This window comes from Lepidochelys kempii, chromosome 3 (genome assembly GCF_965140265.1).
Source record: "Lepidochelys kempii isolate rLepKem1 chromosome 3, rLepKem1.hap2, whole genome shotgun sequence".
NCBI lineage: Eukaryota > Metazoa > Chordata > Testudines > Cheloniidae > Lepidochelys > Lepidochelys kempii.
In genome coordinates, this window is record NC_133258.1 from 132,917,512 (window position 1) to 132,933,171 (window position 15,660).

The 15,660-nt window shown below is 40.4% G+C and overlaps 1 protein-coding gene across 5 annotated transcripts in view; it reads left to right on the forward strand.

Annotated features, from left to right (window-relative positions):
• MAP3K21 (mitogen-activated protein kinase kinase kinase 21) overlaps positions 1-15,660 on the forward strand; it is a 63,893-nt gene that overhangs the window by 23,395 nt on the left and 24,838 nt on the right. For all 5 annotated transcript variants that reach the window (XM_073338103.1, XM_073338106.1, XM_073338104.1 and 2 more), the window contains exons 2-3: positions 374-554; positions 15,322-15,470. In XM_073338103.1, coding sequence (XP_073194204.1) covers positions 374-554; positions 15,322-15,470 — 330 coding nt within the window. The remainder of the gene's footprint in view (positions 1-373; positions 555-15,321; positions 15,471-15,660) is intronic.

The following is a 15,660-nucleotide window of genomic DNA, read 5'->3' on the forward strand; positions in this document are numbered from 1 at the left end:
GGTAGTTATCTGGATCTCCCATTGTGAGTTAGAACACATGATCCATCACACTTCTCTTTGCCTCTTTTTAATAAAGGAAGCTATCATTCCAAATCTGTTAATACAACACTATGGCTAAGATTTTAAATACAAGTCAAGAAATTCTAAATGAAACATGCACAGTATGCTGTAGATTAACCTGGTAATTCATAGGTGCAAGGTGCGAGGTTACAGTGGCTATAGGAATCAAAACTCAAAATTACTCACTTCTGGTCACTTAAAATATTAACTACAACATTGCGTTAATATAACCTTTGTATTTAAAATGTTACAATATAAACCTGTATTTTGCTACATGAGAACATTCTCAAATTCAAACTTTGTTTTTCTGCAGTTTTGTTACTTCAGAAGATAGAACATGATGACATGTGTAATAAAACTTTGAAGATTACGGACTTTGGCCTGGCTAGGGAATGGCATAGAACAACCAAAATGAGCGCAGCAGGTACCTATGCATGGATGGCACCTGAAGTTATCAAGTCCTCCGTGTTTTCTAAAGGAAGTGATATCTGGAGGTGAGTGATTAGTCCCACTTAAGACTGCTTGATAGCTAAGTTCCTCATCCTGAGAATCTTGAAAGAAAAATGAATATTTGAGGAAATCCTCTGTGTTGAAATTGTTCTGTCTGTTTTAATGGTTTACTGATGGTGTTGGTCTGAGAGTTTGGAAGAAATTTACCACTTGCCAAGTAAAATTCTCATATTTCAAAATATACCTTGATTCGGCTACCTATGAATGCCCATATCTTAACTACCTACGGTAGGTGTCCCCACAGATCGACATTCTATCTCAAGAGAAGATTGACTGACTGAATCATTCTTACAATAAGGGAAGTAAGTGGCCTTTTAAAAGAAAACAACATTTCAATAGGAGCAGCCCTTCAGTTTGTTGTCTGTTGAAGATCCTAGATGTTTTACTTGGGAGACAAAGGGCTCTTATTTGTGTAACATTAATGCGTGCACTGCCTGTTAATAGGGTATTTATTTTCTACTTGCTGAAAAGTCTCATAATAAATACAACAAATGAGACTAATTTATGATTATTTTGTAGTAAACAGGATTGATTAAAAATCAGTGACTTCTAAAAAAAGGATGTTTTTATTTCAATTTAAATTAAATATACTTTATTTTTTAAAAATAAACTGATTTAAAATTTAAATTTGAATTGTCAACCCATCTTTAAGTACTAAGCTTACTACAATCAATTAATCATTACAATTAAACACAGAAATAATGTTAAGCAGTACATTTGCTGTTAGTTTCCACTGAACTGGGGAAGTCACTGGCTAAGTACCTGGAACCATAGTTTGTTGACATGCTAAACCAGATTTTAACAGCAGTATACTCTTCTGCAGGTACAGAGGAATATCTTATTTCTGTTTATTGAACTGAAGTAGTTCAATAAATAATTCTTTCAAAGTTAAGAAAGCAATTGGGAGTTAAAAAAGCAAGAAAGCTTGTTTTTCCTCTTCCAATTTAGGAATGAAAACTAGGTACAAGGATGAGGCATACTAGTTCTGAAATCTTGAAGGACATAGCAACCAGAAACAATCCAGTTCAATTCACTAACTACAGATAATATTTCCTTTGTTTACTAAGTCAGTTAATTTTTAAGTGCAAAACATGTTTAAACTTTTTGATTTTTTCTTATGTATCCAGCACATTTAAGGTAGTTTTTGTTTGTTTGTTTTTTAAATACCTTTTTTGGTTCATTTTAATTGAGTTTGACTATCCATCCAAGTAGAGCCTGAGACAAAGCACAAGTAAAAAAATCCTGTAGTAAATAAGAAATGGATCGTAAAAATTAAAAATCTGACTAAATGTAAGTTAGGCTATATAATCGCTTAAGTAAATGTATGTAGTTAGAGTGCATCTTCCTGATTAGCAAAAAATACAAAATTTAGTGTAAAGGCTGCATTTAATTGCAAATAACATGTTTTAATCCCATAGTAATCCCATAAATGTGTACTGAATGTATTTCCATTAATCAGGATGGAGTTGGAGGTGCAGTCAGTATAAATTAAAACTGTATTTCTACTTTATTTTCTGCGGTGGGACTCCTTATTTTAAATTCATGGATATTTCTTATTTAATAAGGACATTCAGGATACTTCATGTAAACCACAGGACTTTGCAGATCAATGAGGTTTTTGAATGAGACAGTTAAGGCTCTTCCGTATCAGAGGATAAAATCATTTAAAATCATTTGTGTGGAAAAGTAAGTTATATTGTGAAAAGCAATCATTGTGAAATGGGCTTTTACAGTTCCTGTGCTCTACCCTGCAAAGCTCCTGTTTGTCTGTCTTCCAAATTTGTATTTATCAGGAGGAACCAAAACATATGAGGCTGTGTAAATTGCAATTTGGGGAGGAGGGAGGCTTTAGCTCCCTAATCTATTGTCTGATATAATCTTATGCATGTTTTTTTTTTTTTTTTTAACTAACATAGAGTCCTGGGTTTTTTTTGGTTTTTTTTTTTTTTTTTTTTTTTTTTTTAAGAAGTGTCTCACTGCTATTCTGCATTATGAAGTAATGCTTTTGGTATGTTCAGGTTAGTTCTGTAGACTTCACCACTTCTTTGTGATGCACCTTTTACCCATCTTAAGTTTGATACTAATTCCTCAGTATGTTGAGTGCTTTATATCCGTTTCAGGTGGTGTCCATTAGAGAAGAGGCATTTATTTTTTGTTTGGGTAGGGTGGAGGATGGATATAGGTATTTCCATAACCAGCTTTGTTCCATGCTTAATTACAAGTCCTGTCAAGTCTTGTTGCTGTGATTTTAGGTATCTGAAAGGGGTATGCTTTGGTGCAATTGTTATATTCTACTGCAACATTAGTTTACATTTTTGGAATCTACAGTATTTCTCTTCTTCACCTTCTCTTCTGCACGCCTCTCTTGTAAAAATGTAAGTATTTAGTTCAATGATGAGTTGTAACAGGAGAGATTTTTAATTAGTAAGCCTTATGTTGTGCAGTTTGGTTTAGGCCTTCTTGGTTTCCAAACACTGTCTTTTTGTTGATCTTTACTCTTGCTTTAAATTATAGGAAGATGGATAAAATGGATTGTAAAATATAGTCACGCTGTAATTGGGCATTGCTTTTTAAAAACATGTTCTGGGTGGAGATCTTGGCAAGGATTTCCATACAGCATGTTTGGTAGAATTCTGTTCAGAATATCTAAATTGTGACTGATTTCCTTTTAGAATGTTCTCACCTTAAATTGCAATACCTTTAGGGATTCTGCCATACATATACGTACCTCAAGTCCAAAAATCCTCAGCAAGACTTTCATAAAAAGTATCAGCAGTAGGCATTGATGCATTTACTTCTTGTGTTCCAAAATCTAGCAACACTAGGAAGCTCTGCTGAATGAAATTATGTATATGGCTTTGCTTTAGGAGAAGAAGCGGAGAATAAAATACATTTTAAAAGAATATTTATTATCTAAGTTCAAGCAACTACCATTCAGGATGTGTATCAAAAGGAAGAAGCTATGCTAGGAATAATAATTGAACTGAGTATGCAATGGCTGCTTTGTGTCTTAATACAGCATCCTGAATTTACAGTGTGAAAATCTTAGGTCACCTGAAGGACAGTAAGCTAACAATTTTCAGATTGAACTGTTAGGCATTACATCTCTGAATTGTATCCTCATATCTTCTTGGCCAAAAGGACATGTAATGGGAGATGGTTCCTGAGTATTTTCTTTAACTTTCTCTTGTAAGTGCCGAGACTCTAGATGCTTAGGCTGAATGTATTTGTATTTCGGCTCATAGAATTTACAGTGCACAAGTAGCTACTTATGTAGGCAAGAGAGAAGAAATCCTATCACTGTCTGTAAGAACAATTTATGGAACAGTGCCTCTCAAAAACCTAAGCATGGCTTTACTATGCGTGTATGAGGTTTCTTGTTTTGTTTTTTTGCTTGCTCCTAGTACAGTACTTGGGCTAAACAGCCAAGCCTTTTTCCAGGTTGTTGTTTTTTTAAAGGAGAGGGGACATTCTCATCTTGTTAGTATTTTGGTTTGCTAAAGTTCCACATCTGTTTTGACCAGATGGAAAACTACGTAGTATTTAAAGGCTTTGAATTCTGAAGGTAATTGAACCTGATCAGTACAATGAAGAATTTATTTAGGGAGGTTTTCTTGTCTTTTTAGCCACTGTTTGCTGAACTTTGGTTAAAGTTCTCAGAAGAAATAATTATATTTTTGATATAGGCTGAGAGGGAGACTAATTGAAATCATGTTTAAAAGAACAGTCTATGACCTTACCAGAAGAACATGAGACTTCTCTGTTTGCCTAGACTTGGACTTAAAAGCAAGAGATGCAGAGGTTCAGTAGAGTTCCTATTCGTGTTCAAAGTTCAGAACTCATGAGGGAATTCTGTACACAATACTTGAAAATTCTGCAAATTTTATTTGTCAATAAATAAATGGGGAGGCTCCAGCATGGCAATGGGGAGTGCAGGCCACTGGCTGCATGAAGGTAGGAGATGACCCTGCAATACCTTCCCCTCCCCCGCCCCACCCCGACACAAATTCGGTAGCAAGGCTGCACCCAACCCTGACACAGCGCAAGGGCCAGGCGTGCCCTAGAGGTCAGTGTCCCAAGGATGTGGGGGAGGAGGGGATTGCAGGGTCATCTTCCCACCTCCATGCAGCCAGTGATCTGTGCTCCCCACTGCCATGTGGGAGCCTCCACGTTTATTTATTGAAAAATAAAATTTGAAGAATTTTAAAATATTGTGCACAGAATTTTTTTATTTTATTTTATTGGTGCAGAATTCCCTCAGGAGTAGCAGGTGAAGCAACTCACCAGGGTTAGCAGCCCTGCACCAGGCACACCAGCTGTGGGCAAGGGAAGGCTCAAGATCCATGTGTGGAGGGGCTTAATGTGTGTGATCCAGGTATGGGGTGAGAGGGTTCCATGTGGGGCATTCTGGGTGCAGGTGGCTCAGTGTGGGGAATCTGGATGCACGGGGGCTCATTGAGAAGGTTCTGGGTGCAGGGGTAATGGGCGGGGGGAGAGTCTGGGTGCTGGGGGAATGGGGCTTGGTGGGATGAGGTCCTGGGTGCAACTGGTTCGGGCTCAGTGGGGTGGAGGTTCAGGTGCATAGGGGGTGGGGCTCGTCAGGGTGAGGGTTTGAGTGCAGGGTGCTCTGGGGGGATGGTCTGGGTGTAGGGGTCGGGGTCCGGATGCAGAGGGGTGGGGCTCAGTGGTGGGGAGGCCTGGATATGGGAGGGTCCAGATGACCAGGGATTGGGCAGATGCGGGAGCAGCTCCCCCACACAATGACCCCTTCCTCCGCAGCTGAGGAGCGATGGGGGCAAGAAGCGGGGGGTGGAGGTGTGGAGTCGGGGGAGGTTTCTGGTGGTGAGTCTGACCCACACTTGGCCCACTTTGTGCACAGGAAGTGCGCACCTCTCCTAGCCTAGCCAAGACTAGCGGTTGAGCCTGGCACAGGGTAGAGATCACCGGCTGGGAGGGGGCTGGGGGTGGGAGTGAAGCTCAGCAAAGTGTCTGGGTATGGGGGGTCCAGCTGCATGGGGGTTGGGCGGACAGGGGGTGGTCTGACCTACCCTAATTCTTGTAGTCTGCCCTGAGTTGGCATTCTCAGCGTGGCCCATCCAGGCCCATGATCACACATACTGTATAAAGAAAAGGAGTACTTGTGGCACCTTAGAGACTAACCAATTTATTAGAGCATAAGCTTTCGTGAGCTACAGCTCACTTCATCAGATGCATATCGTGGAAACAGCTGCAGTTTCCACGATATGCATCTGATGAAGTGAGCTGTAGCTCACGAAAGCTTATGCTCTAATAAATGGGTTAGTCTCTAAGGTGCCACAAGTACTCCTTTTCTTTTTGCGAATACAGACTAACACGGCTGTTACTCTGAAACCTGACATACTGTATAGGGAGTTTGAATAAGGAGGTAGGTTTTGACTATCAGTGTGTGGCCTTGGTCTTGGTCACCCCAACTGACACATCCCCACAACTGTCAGACTCCTCTGAAGGAGCAGAGACATGCCATTCACCTAAGATTGCCAGGTGTCCAGTTTTCGACTGGAACGCCTGGTCAAAAAGGGACCCGGCGGGTCCAGTCAACACAGCTGACTGGGCCACTAAAAGTCTGATTGACCACAGCGGCCGGCATGTACCTTTGGCTTATAAGCACAGGTGTGACCAGGGGTCTCTGCGCGCTTCCCCTAGCGCTGACTTGACAGCTCTCATTGTCCGGAAACTGCCAATTGGGGGTGGTGCCTGCGGACGGGGGCAGTGTGCAAGGCCCCCTGTCCACCTCTGTGCCTAGGGGCCACAGGGACATGCTGGCTGCTTCCAGAAGCTGCCTTAGGTAAGCATTTCCCAGAGCCTGCACCCCAAATCCCCTCCCTCACCCAACCCCCCTCACCCAGCCCTGGACCCCCTCTCAAATGTCTACATTTATCAAAAATTGTGTTAGATATAGAAAACATTTGTTGTGATTAGTGATGTCTTTTTCTCATTACACAACAAAAAGAACAAGAAGACACTACCTGTGCACAGTTGACTGCCACAAAATCATGTTTGTTAACTATATTGCAAACATTCAAGGTCTTAGTTTAATGAATACTGCTGTTCGGAGTGGTTTCTTAAAACATAGAAAACAGTGAGCACCACTAGAGTGCTCACAAACTACTTAAATGACTGCTACCCTATTCCTATATATTACAATTAGTTGAACCAGCTAGTGTCTTCATTGTTGCTGTGAGATTTATGCAGCAGGAATGTGACTTGGTCCACGTCAGTGGAATTTGGAGAACTCTATTTGCGGCTAGAATATCTACATCTCCTTTCCTTTTTAATCCCAAAATTACATCATAGAAATGCCACTCATGAATTTGGCCAAGTTTGTGGAAACATGTAAAGTGGCATCTAGTGTTGTTTGTTATCCCAAAATGGTTCCCGGCATTGTATGTTATCTCTGCAACTTTATACCTATAATGACAACACTTTTGCTATAATGAAGTCTACTATTTATGTAAATAATGTTGTTGATTCTGTTGAATTAAGCAATATTTGAAACTTTATTTTAAATATTAATGCTTTATTCCAGTTACATAGAAAAGAGCTACAGAGAAGGTAGATGAAGGATTTTTCTAGGGTAGGGACATATCATTTTTGTCTGAATAGTCAATGAATGGTGTCTGAAAGAGGCAGGTCACCACATTGAGATGCTTCCACCAAAATACATCTTGGTTTCTTTCAACTTATTTGCTATCATGCACAGAAATTTCTGGAAATAGCCAAGCGTCATGTTTTTTAATCCTTTTGTGATCAGACTTAACTGCAAATGTAGTGAGTAATGATTCACCATTAATGAAATGAAGTGATTGATTGCATTTGTTTGCTTTGGCTTTGAAACTGTAAAATAAGTAAAGAAGTCGCTATTTATAAAAATAAAAAATTGCACAATTGTGCTGATCACTGGTGACATCTTTATTTAAGCATTCCCAAGGATTTGTATAAGACTTTGTTTTGCACAAAAGGGAAGCTTCTGCATGAATTTCCTCATAGTATTGCTGCATAATTTGGTGCTGTCTCTCTGCATAAAGAGGTTTTTATGGTCTGTAATCCTGACCCAACCAACCACTGCACCAAACCCCCCACGTGGAGGAGGAAATTTTGATAAAGGGGTGTGTGCAGAAAGGCCAAGAACAGAGTTTCATAGATTCAAAGATTTGCAGGCCAAAGGGGACCATTAGACATCTAGTCTGACCTCCTGTATATCACCACAGAATGTCCTCCAGTGACCCCTGTGTTGAGCTCAGTAACAACTTCTATTTAACTAAAATATATCTTCTAGAATAGCATCCACTCTTGATTTGATGACATCAAGAGATGGAGAATCTATCACTTCCTTTGGTAGTTTGTTCTGGTAGTAAACACAGTCTCTGTTAAATAAATAAAATAAAAATAATTTCTCACTTGATTTTGTCTGTCTTCAGCTTCTAGACATTTGTTCTTGTTTGGTCTTTCCCCACTAAATTGAAGTAGTACCCAGTGTTTTGTCCACCTGAAGGTATTTATATGTCATAATCAAGTCACATCTCAGTTTTCTTTGATAAATTAATAGATTGACTTCTTTAATACTCTCACCATAAGACATTTTCTCTAGCCCTTCAACCATTTTTATGGCTCTTTTCTATGCCTGCTCCAATTTTTCAATTTTCTTTTTAAAATGTGGACACCAAAACTGGATGCAGTATTCTAGTATTGGTCTCACCAGTGTCATAAGCAGAAGTAAAATCACCTCCCTACATCTACTCATAACTCACGTTTATACATCCAAGGGTTACAGTAACCCTTTTTGCCATAGCATCACAGTGGGAGCTCATGTTCAGTTTTTTTGTCGCCTTCATTAATTACTTGGATGACGGAGTAGAGAGTATGCTTATAACATTTACAGATTGGCACCAAGCTGGGAGGGGTTGCAAGCAGTTTGGAGGACAAGATTAGAATTCAAAATGATCTTGGAGAATTGGTGTAAAATCAACAAGCTGAAATTTAATAAAGACAAGTCCAAAGTACTACATTTAGAAAGGAAAAATCAAATGCACAAATACAAAATGGGGAATAACTGGCTATGCCGTGGTACTCCAGAAAAAGATCTCGGGTTTATTGTGAATGACAGTTTGAATATATGTCAACAATGTGATGCAGTGGCCAAAAAAGCTAACCGTTCTGGGGTATTACCAGGAGTATATAAGACATGGGAGGTAACAGTTTCATTCTGCTCAGCACTGGTATCCCAGCTGGAGTACTTTGTCCAGTTCTGGGTACCATGCAGTGTGAAAGACGTGGACAAATGAGAGAGAGTCCAGAAGAGAAAACAAAACGATAAAAGGTTTAAAATACCTGACCTATGAAGAAAGGTTTAAAAAAAAATTGTCATGTTTAGTCTTGAGAAAACAGGACTGAGGGGGGACTTGATAAGTCTTCAAATATATGTTAGGGCAGTAATAAAGAGGACTGTGACTAATTGTGCTCCAAGTCCGCTGAAGGTAAAACAAGAAGTAATGGGCTTAATCTGCAGCAAGGGATATTTCAGGTAGACGTTAGAAAGTGTTCCTTTAGTATACGGATAGTTAAATTCCAAGGGAGGCTGTGAAATCTGCATTGTTTGAGGTTTTTAAGAACAGGTTGGACAAACACTTGTGAGGGATAATCTAGGGCAGTGGTCTCCAAACTTTTTGGCTCACGCACCCCCAGGGTGAAGACTGGAAGGCGTGCCACAGGCATGCTGCCGACGGAAGAAGATCGGAAGGCCTGCCGCAGGAGTGGAACACCAGCCATGGACGTGCAGAACTGTGGCTGAAGAAACAAAATGGTGGAGTGCCATCCGGCAGTGCTCCTGCTGCTGCACACCCCCTGAGATCATCTCGGGGTGCACGCACCCCAGTTTGGAGACCACGGATCTAGGGTTATACTTGGTTTTGCCTCAGCATGGGGGGGATGGTCTGGATAACTTTGAGAAGTTCCTTCCAGCCCTATATTTCTCTGATGCCTAAATCCTTTTCAGAGTCGCTTCCTTCCAGGACACAGTCCTACATTTAGTAGGTATCGCCTCCATTCGTTGTTCCTAGAGGTATTAAAACATATTTTGCTTGAATCAGATCTCCCTGAAGGACTGCTCTGTCCTCATAATTATTTACCACTCCACCAATCTTTTGTCATCCAAAATTTTATCAGTAATAACTTTATATTTACTTCCCATTCATTGGTGAAAATATTCAATAGTGTTGGGCTACTATTGCTCCCTGCAGAAGCCCACTAGAAACACCCACATTCAGTGATGACTCCCTATCCACAGCTTCTGGTTGACCCTTCCCCATTAGCCGTTTCTTAATCCATATAATGTGCTTTATTGATTGGGGGGGGGGGATTTAAAGCACTATACAGTATCACTCTGTCATGCAGTACTAAGTCAAAGTATATTTACTCTGCCGATGTTCTCATACCGCTCTCATCATCTGGTATCTGAGCACCTTTCAGTAGTTCATCAAGCAGTGTGACTACACATCTGTCACATGGTGTTTGTCCTTTCATCCTCTTCCTAGGAAAAGAAGCATGTGCAATTGAGTTTCTTATTTTTGCAGGGATTTAGGTTTGTTTTTAATTATTAACTATACAAGTTTCTTCGTATGTGTTAGAGAAGGCAAGATCAAAGAAATTAGTCTTGCACTTGGAGCAGACGGTGGCAAGGTTTATGATGCATTTTCATTCCTGGGAGAGTTCATCCCACAGTCTGGGACTGGCCCACAAGAAAGTTCCTTCTACTGCACAAACAAACTTTACCCTTACTATAGAGAGTTTCACTGTTCCTGAGGAGCAGAATTGTTGACTATGGTCTTTGTTCTGGAGTTTAGGAAATCTTTTAGATATCCTGGGACCAGTCCATTGAGCACCTTGAACTCGATTCTGAATTCTATGGGAAACCAGTGTAGGACAGAGGTGGTGTATTAGCAGATGAATGTGTTGCTGAAGAGAGGTTGTGCAGTGTTCTGTACTAGTTGGAGTATCCTAAATGCTGAAGGCTTTGTGGCCAGGAAACTGCTGTAGTTCAGCCTGAGAGGTGCTTCTACATAAATAGGTGCCTCTATATAAATCCATGGTAGGTCCACATCTTGAATAATGCATGCAGATCTGATCGCCCTGTCTCAAAAAATATGGAATTGGAAAAGATACAGAAAAGGGCAACAGAAATTATTAGGGGTATGAAACAGCTTCCATATGAGTAGAAAGTAATAAGACAGAGACTTTTCAGCTTGGAAAAGAGACGACTAGGGTGGGATATGATAGAGGTCTATAAAATCATGACTCATGTTGCGAAAGGAAGTGTTGTTTATTCCTTCTCATAACACAAGAATTAGGGGTCACCAAATGAAATTATTAGGCAACAGGTTTAAAACAAAGAAAAGGAAGTATTTCTTCACACAATGCACAGTCAATCTGTGGAACTCTGTGCCAGAGGATGTTGTGAAGGCCAAGACTATTACAGGGTTGATAAACTAAACAGTAATAAGTCTCCAGGACCTGATGGTATTCACCCAAGAGTTCTGAAGGAACTCAAATGTGAAATTGCAGGACTACTAACTGTCATCTGTAACCTATCATTTAAATCAGCTTCTGTACCAAATGACTGGAGGATAGCTACTGTGACACCAATTTTTTAAAAGGGGCTCCAGAGGTGACCCTGGCAACTACAGGCCAGTAAGCCTCACTTCAGTACCGGGCAGATTGGTTGAAACTATTGTAAAGAACAAAATTGTCAGACACACAAATGAACATAATTTGTTGGGAAATAGTCAACATGATTTTTGTAAAGGGAAATCATGCCTCACCAATCTACTAGAATTCTTTGAGGGGGGTCAACAAGCATGTGGACAAGGGGATCTATTGGATATAGTATATATTGGATATTTAGATTTTCAGAAAGCCTTTGACAAGGTCCCTCACCAAAGGCTCTTCAGCAAAATAAGCAGTTATGGGATAAGAGGGAAGGTTCTCTCATGGATTGGTATCTGATTAAAAGATAGGAAACAAAGGGTAGAAATAAATGGTCAGTTTTCAGAATGGACAGAGGTAAATATTGGTGTACCCCAGGGATCTGTACTGGGCCCAGTCCTATTTAACATGTTCATAAATGATGTGGAAAAAGGGGAAAAGGAGGTGGCAAAATTTGCAGATGATACAAAACTACTCAGATAGTTAAGTCCCAGGCAGACTGTGAAGAGCTACAGAAGGATCTCTCAAAACTGGGTGACTGGGCAACAAAATGCCAGATGAAATTCAGTGTTGATAAATGCAAAACATAATCCTAACTATACATATACAATGATGGGGTCTAAATTAACTGTTAGCATTCAAGAAAGAGATCTTGGAGTCATTGTGGATAATTCTCTGAAATCATCCACCCGATGTGCAGCGACAGTCAAAAAAGCGAACAGAATGTTGGGAATCGTCAAGAAAGGGATAGATAATAAGACAGAAAATATCATATAGCCTCTATATAAATCCATGGTATGCCCACACCTTGAATACTGTGTGCAGATATGGTCTCCCCATTTCAAAAAAGATATATTGGAATTGGAAAAGGTTCAGAAAACGGCAACAAAAATGATTAGGGGTATAGAACAGCTTCTGTATGAGCAGAGATTAATAAGACTGGGACTTTTCAGCTTGGAGAAGAGGTGCCTAAGGGGGGATATGATAGAGGTCTATAAAATCATGACTGGTGTGGAGAAAGTAAATAAGGAAGTGTTATTTACTCCACCTCATAATACAAGAACAAGGGGCCACCAAATGAAATTAATAGGTAGCAGGCTTAAAACAAACACAGGGAAGTATTTTTTTCTCTCAACACATTGTCAACCTCTGGAACTCCTTGCCAGAGGGTGTTGTGAAGGCCAGTACTATTACGGGGTTCAAAAGGGAGCTAGCTAGATAGGTCCATCAATGGCTATTAGCCAGGATGGGCAGGAATGGTGTCCCTAGCCTCTGTTTGCCAGAACCTGGGAATGGGTGACAGGGGTGGATCACTTGATGATGATCTGTCTATTCATTCCCTCCAAAGGACCTGGTATTGGCCACTGTTGGAAGACGATATACTGGGCTAGGTGGACCTTTTGGTCTGACCCAGTATGGCTGTTCTTATATGTATAGCCAAACCTAAAACTGGACTCAGGCTCCCTGGTTATGTACCCACTAAAACTGATCCAGTTTGCCACTCCTGTTCACCTGGCAGTTGTCTTATATGCTAAGCCTCACTGCTCGGCTCCCTCCATCACAAACTTAGAAGGAATAGCTATGCAGAAACTTCAAATGCTGGTTCTGTTCAAAGCCTCAAGTGTCCCGGCAACAAGGCCCTTAATGAAACGCAGAGACCTGTCTCACCTGGCCAAGTTAGGGGTCCGCAGCCTAGCCACACAACACTCACAGAGAATGAACAAATCGACAGCTTCACCCTCTGAAATTCCCGTTAGCTGCTGCTTTTGCCCTGGTAAAGGCTATATGTGTGTTGGAGGGAGGAATGGTGACACGGGTCACAATTTTTCACAAAGAAAAAGTTTCAATTCAGGGAGTTCCATGCCTCAGCTACATTAGAACAGTTTAACAGTGGTGGGGAAATGTCACTTGAGGTGAGATATACAGTGTTGTTGTAGCCATGTTGGTCCCAGGGTATTAGAGAGACAAGGTGGGTGAGATAATGTCTTTTAGTAGACCAACTTCTGTTGGCAAGAGAGAAGCTTTTGAGCTTACATAGAGCTCTTCCTCAGGTCTGGAAGAGCTCTATGTAAGCTCAAAAGCTTCTCTTGCCAACAGAAGTTGGTCTACTAAAAGACATCTCACCCACCTTTAGGTGAGACTTTTTTTTTTTTAATATCATATTGCCTGTCAAACCCTGGCTCCTTATACAAATTCCATATTCAAAATGGAAGTGAGTGGGGGAACGAAGCTTTGGGTCGGAGACCAGCATATCACAGCTCCTTTCAGAACAGTCTGACAGTTGCCAAGATGTGTCCCTTGAGGTGACTCGGAACCTGTTTTGTCATACACGGCCGGTCAAAACTCAGTTCCTTATTCAAATTCCATATATAATATGGAAGAGAGATGGAGGTCTGGAATTAATCAGCATATTGCGAAGGATCAAAGATTTGGGTTGGCAAGTGTCATGTCCCAGCTCCTTCAGAACAATCTGATGTTTGTGGGGACATGTCTCTTGGGGATGATCTGAGACACATTTCTCATACAGCTAGTCAAATCCCAATTCCTTATTCGAGGGCCATGGGGGAAAAAAATGAAAGTGAGGTGTGTGATATGTGGCAGCATGTTGCACAGGAATGAAGCTTCAGGTCAGGGTAGCATGCCCCAGCTACTTCAGAACAATCTGACAGTCATAGGCACATATCACTTGGGGTGACCTGGTATATTGTCATGTACCAGCCAGTCAAAACCCAAATCCCATATTTGATTATTTAATTAATAAATAAGTAGGTAGTAATTTAAACTTTTATTGCATTCAGTCACATGAATTTGATGAAATTTCTAAAAATGTAATCCTACATTGATGTATTTTTAAATAATTTTGGCCTTTGAATAAGGAACTGGGAACTACAAATAAGGAACCAACTTGAGCCTCTTTACCTTATCCTCTCTTAAGTAAAGCCACCCCAAAAAAAGTTGTGGAACGAACACGACATTTGTGGTCATCATATTGTTCACTCTGCTTGTATGTGATAGCTCTTTCCCCAACTTGTCTGTCCTGTCTGTTTTAGATTGTTAGCTCCTCCTCCTGTTTTAGATTGTTAGTTAGGGCAGCGACCATGTACTTCTCTGTACAGTACCTAATGCAATAGGACTCTACTCTGGTAGTGCCTATGAGCCAGCCAGTATTAAACATGCTCAATACAAGAGAGATTTACTGGAGGTTGGAGAAGTAAAGCGAGTGAAATGATTTTAATTTTAGGGTGGAGTTTGTATCAGAATTTCTTTTGGCTAATCTAGTTAGCCATGACAGGTATATTGGTACCTGACACACAATCAAGAGAGAACTTTTCCCCTAAATTTTAGGAAATGTTTCCTCCTTGCTTTTGACAGTAGGCAATATTTTCCCTTGCCCAGCCTGGCAAAATGAAATTATGTAATGGCTCAATCCTGTTGCACATTTTATGAAAGGGAAAAAAAAGTTGGGGGCTCATTCTGCAGTATGCTGTAGGCATGCAGAAACTTCAGTTCTCAAATTAAGCTGCTTTTAATTCAAAAAACAAAATGGTGTCCATTGGGATAAATTGTCCAGGGATCAGTTTGATACTTCATTGTTTTGAAGTAGAACTTTTTAGTTCTCATCTGTTCTTTGTGCTTTATCTCTTCCTTTTCCATCAAGGTTTACATGGTGGTGGCATCTGATTAAAAAATTGACTGGAACCAAAGTCTTTTTTTAATAGTTTTGTTTGCTGCCAGAAAAAACAACAAAACAAAGTGACAGTGATTTAGGTAGGGTACGGTTACAATAGCCCATCCATTTCACCAGCATATCCAGCTTTACTAATTGCTATCAGAGAGAGGATAACAGGTGAGGGGGAATAGTCCCCTGAAGATTTTGACAAATGATAGTGGAGAGAGACCATCCTCTCTCTGTGGGACTACATACTGGACAGAGTACTGACTTGTTTGTCCCTGAGTAAACCATGTGTCAGTATTCAGAAGATAAACTTAACTATTTAAAAATTTGCTTTATAGTTACGGAGTGTTGCTGTGGGAACTGCTTACGGGAGAAGTTCCTTACCGTGGCATTGATGGTCTTGCTGTGGCTTATGGAGTAGCTGTCAATAAGCTTACCTTGCCCATTCCATCCACCTGTCCTGAACCATTTGCTAAACTAATGAAAGGTACCTGTGCTGCTTCTCTCTACTTATCCTAGAAGTAAATGTGTTTTAATATCTATGCTTTTCTTATGATTTATAATAATTACACAACTCCAACACTTCATTTGGTACTGTGCTAACTCTGTATGAAGTAGTGGTTTTCCCTTTCTTGGCAATCTAGTACTAAGACATTTTTAACCCATTTGAGTAAGCC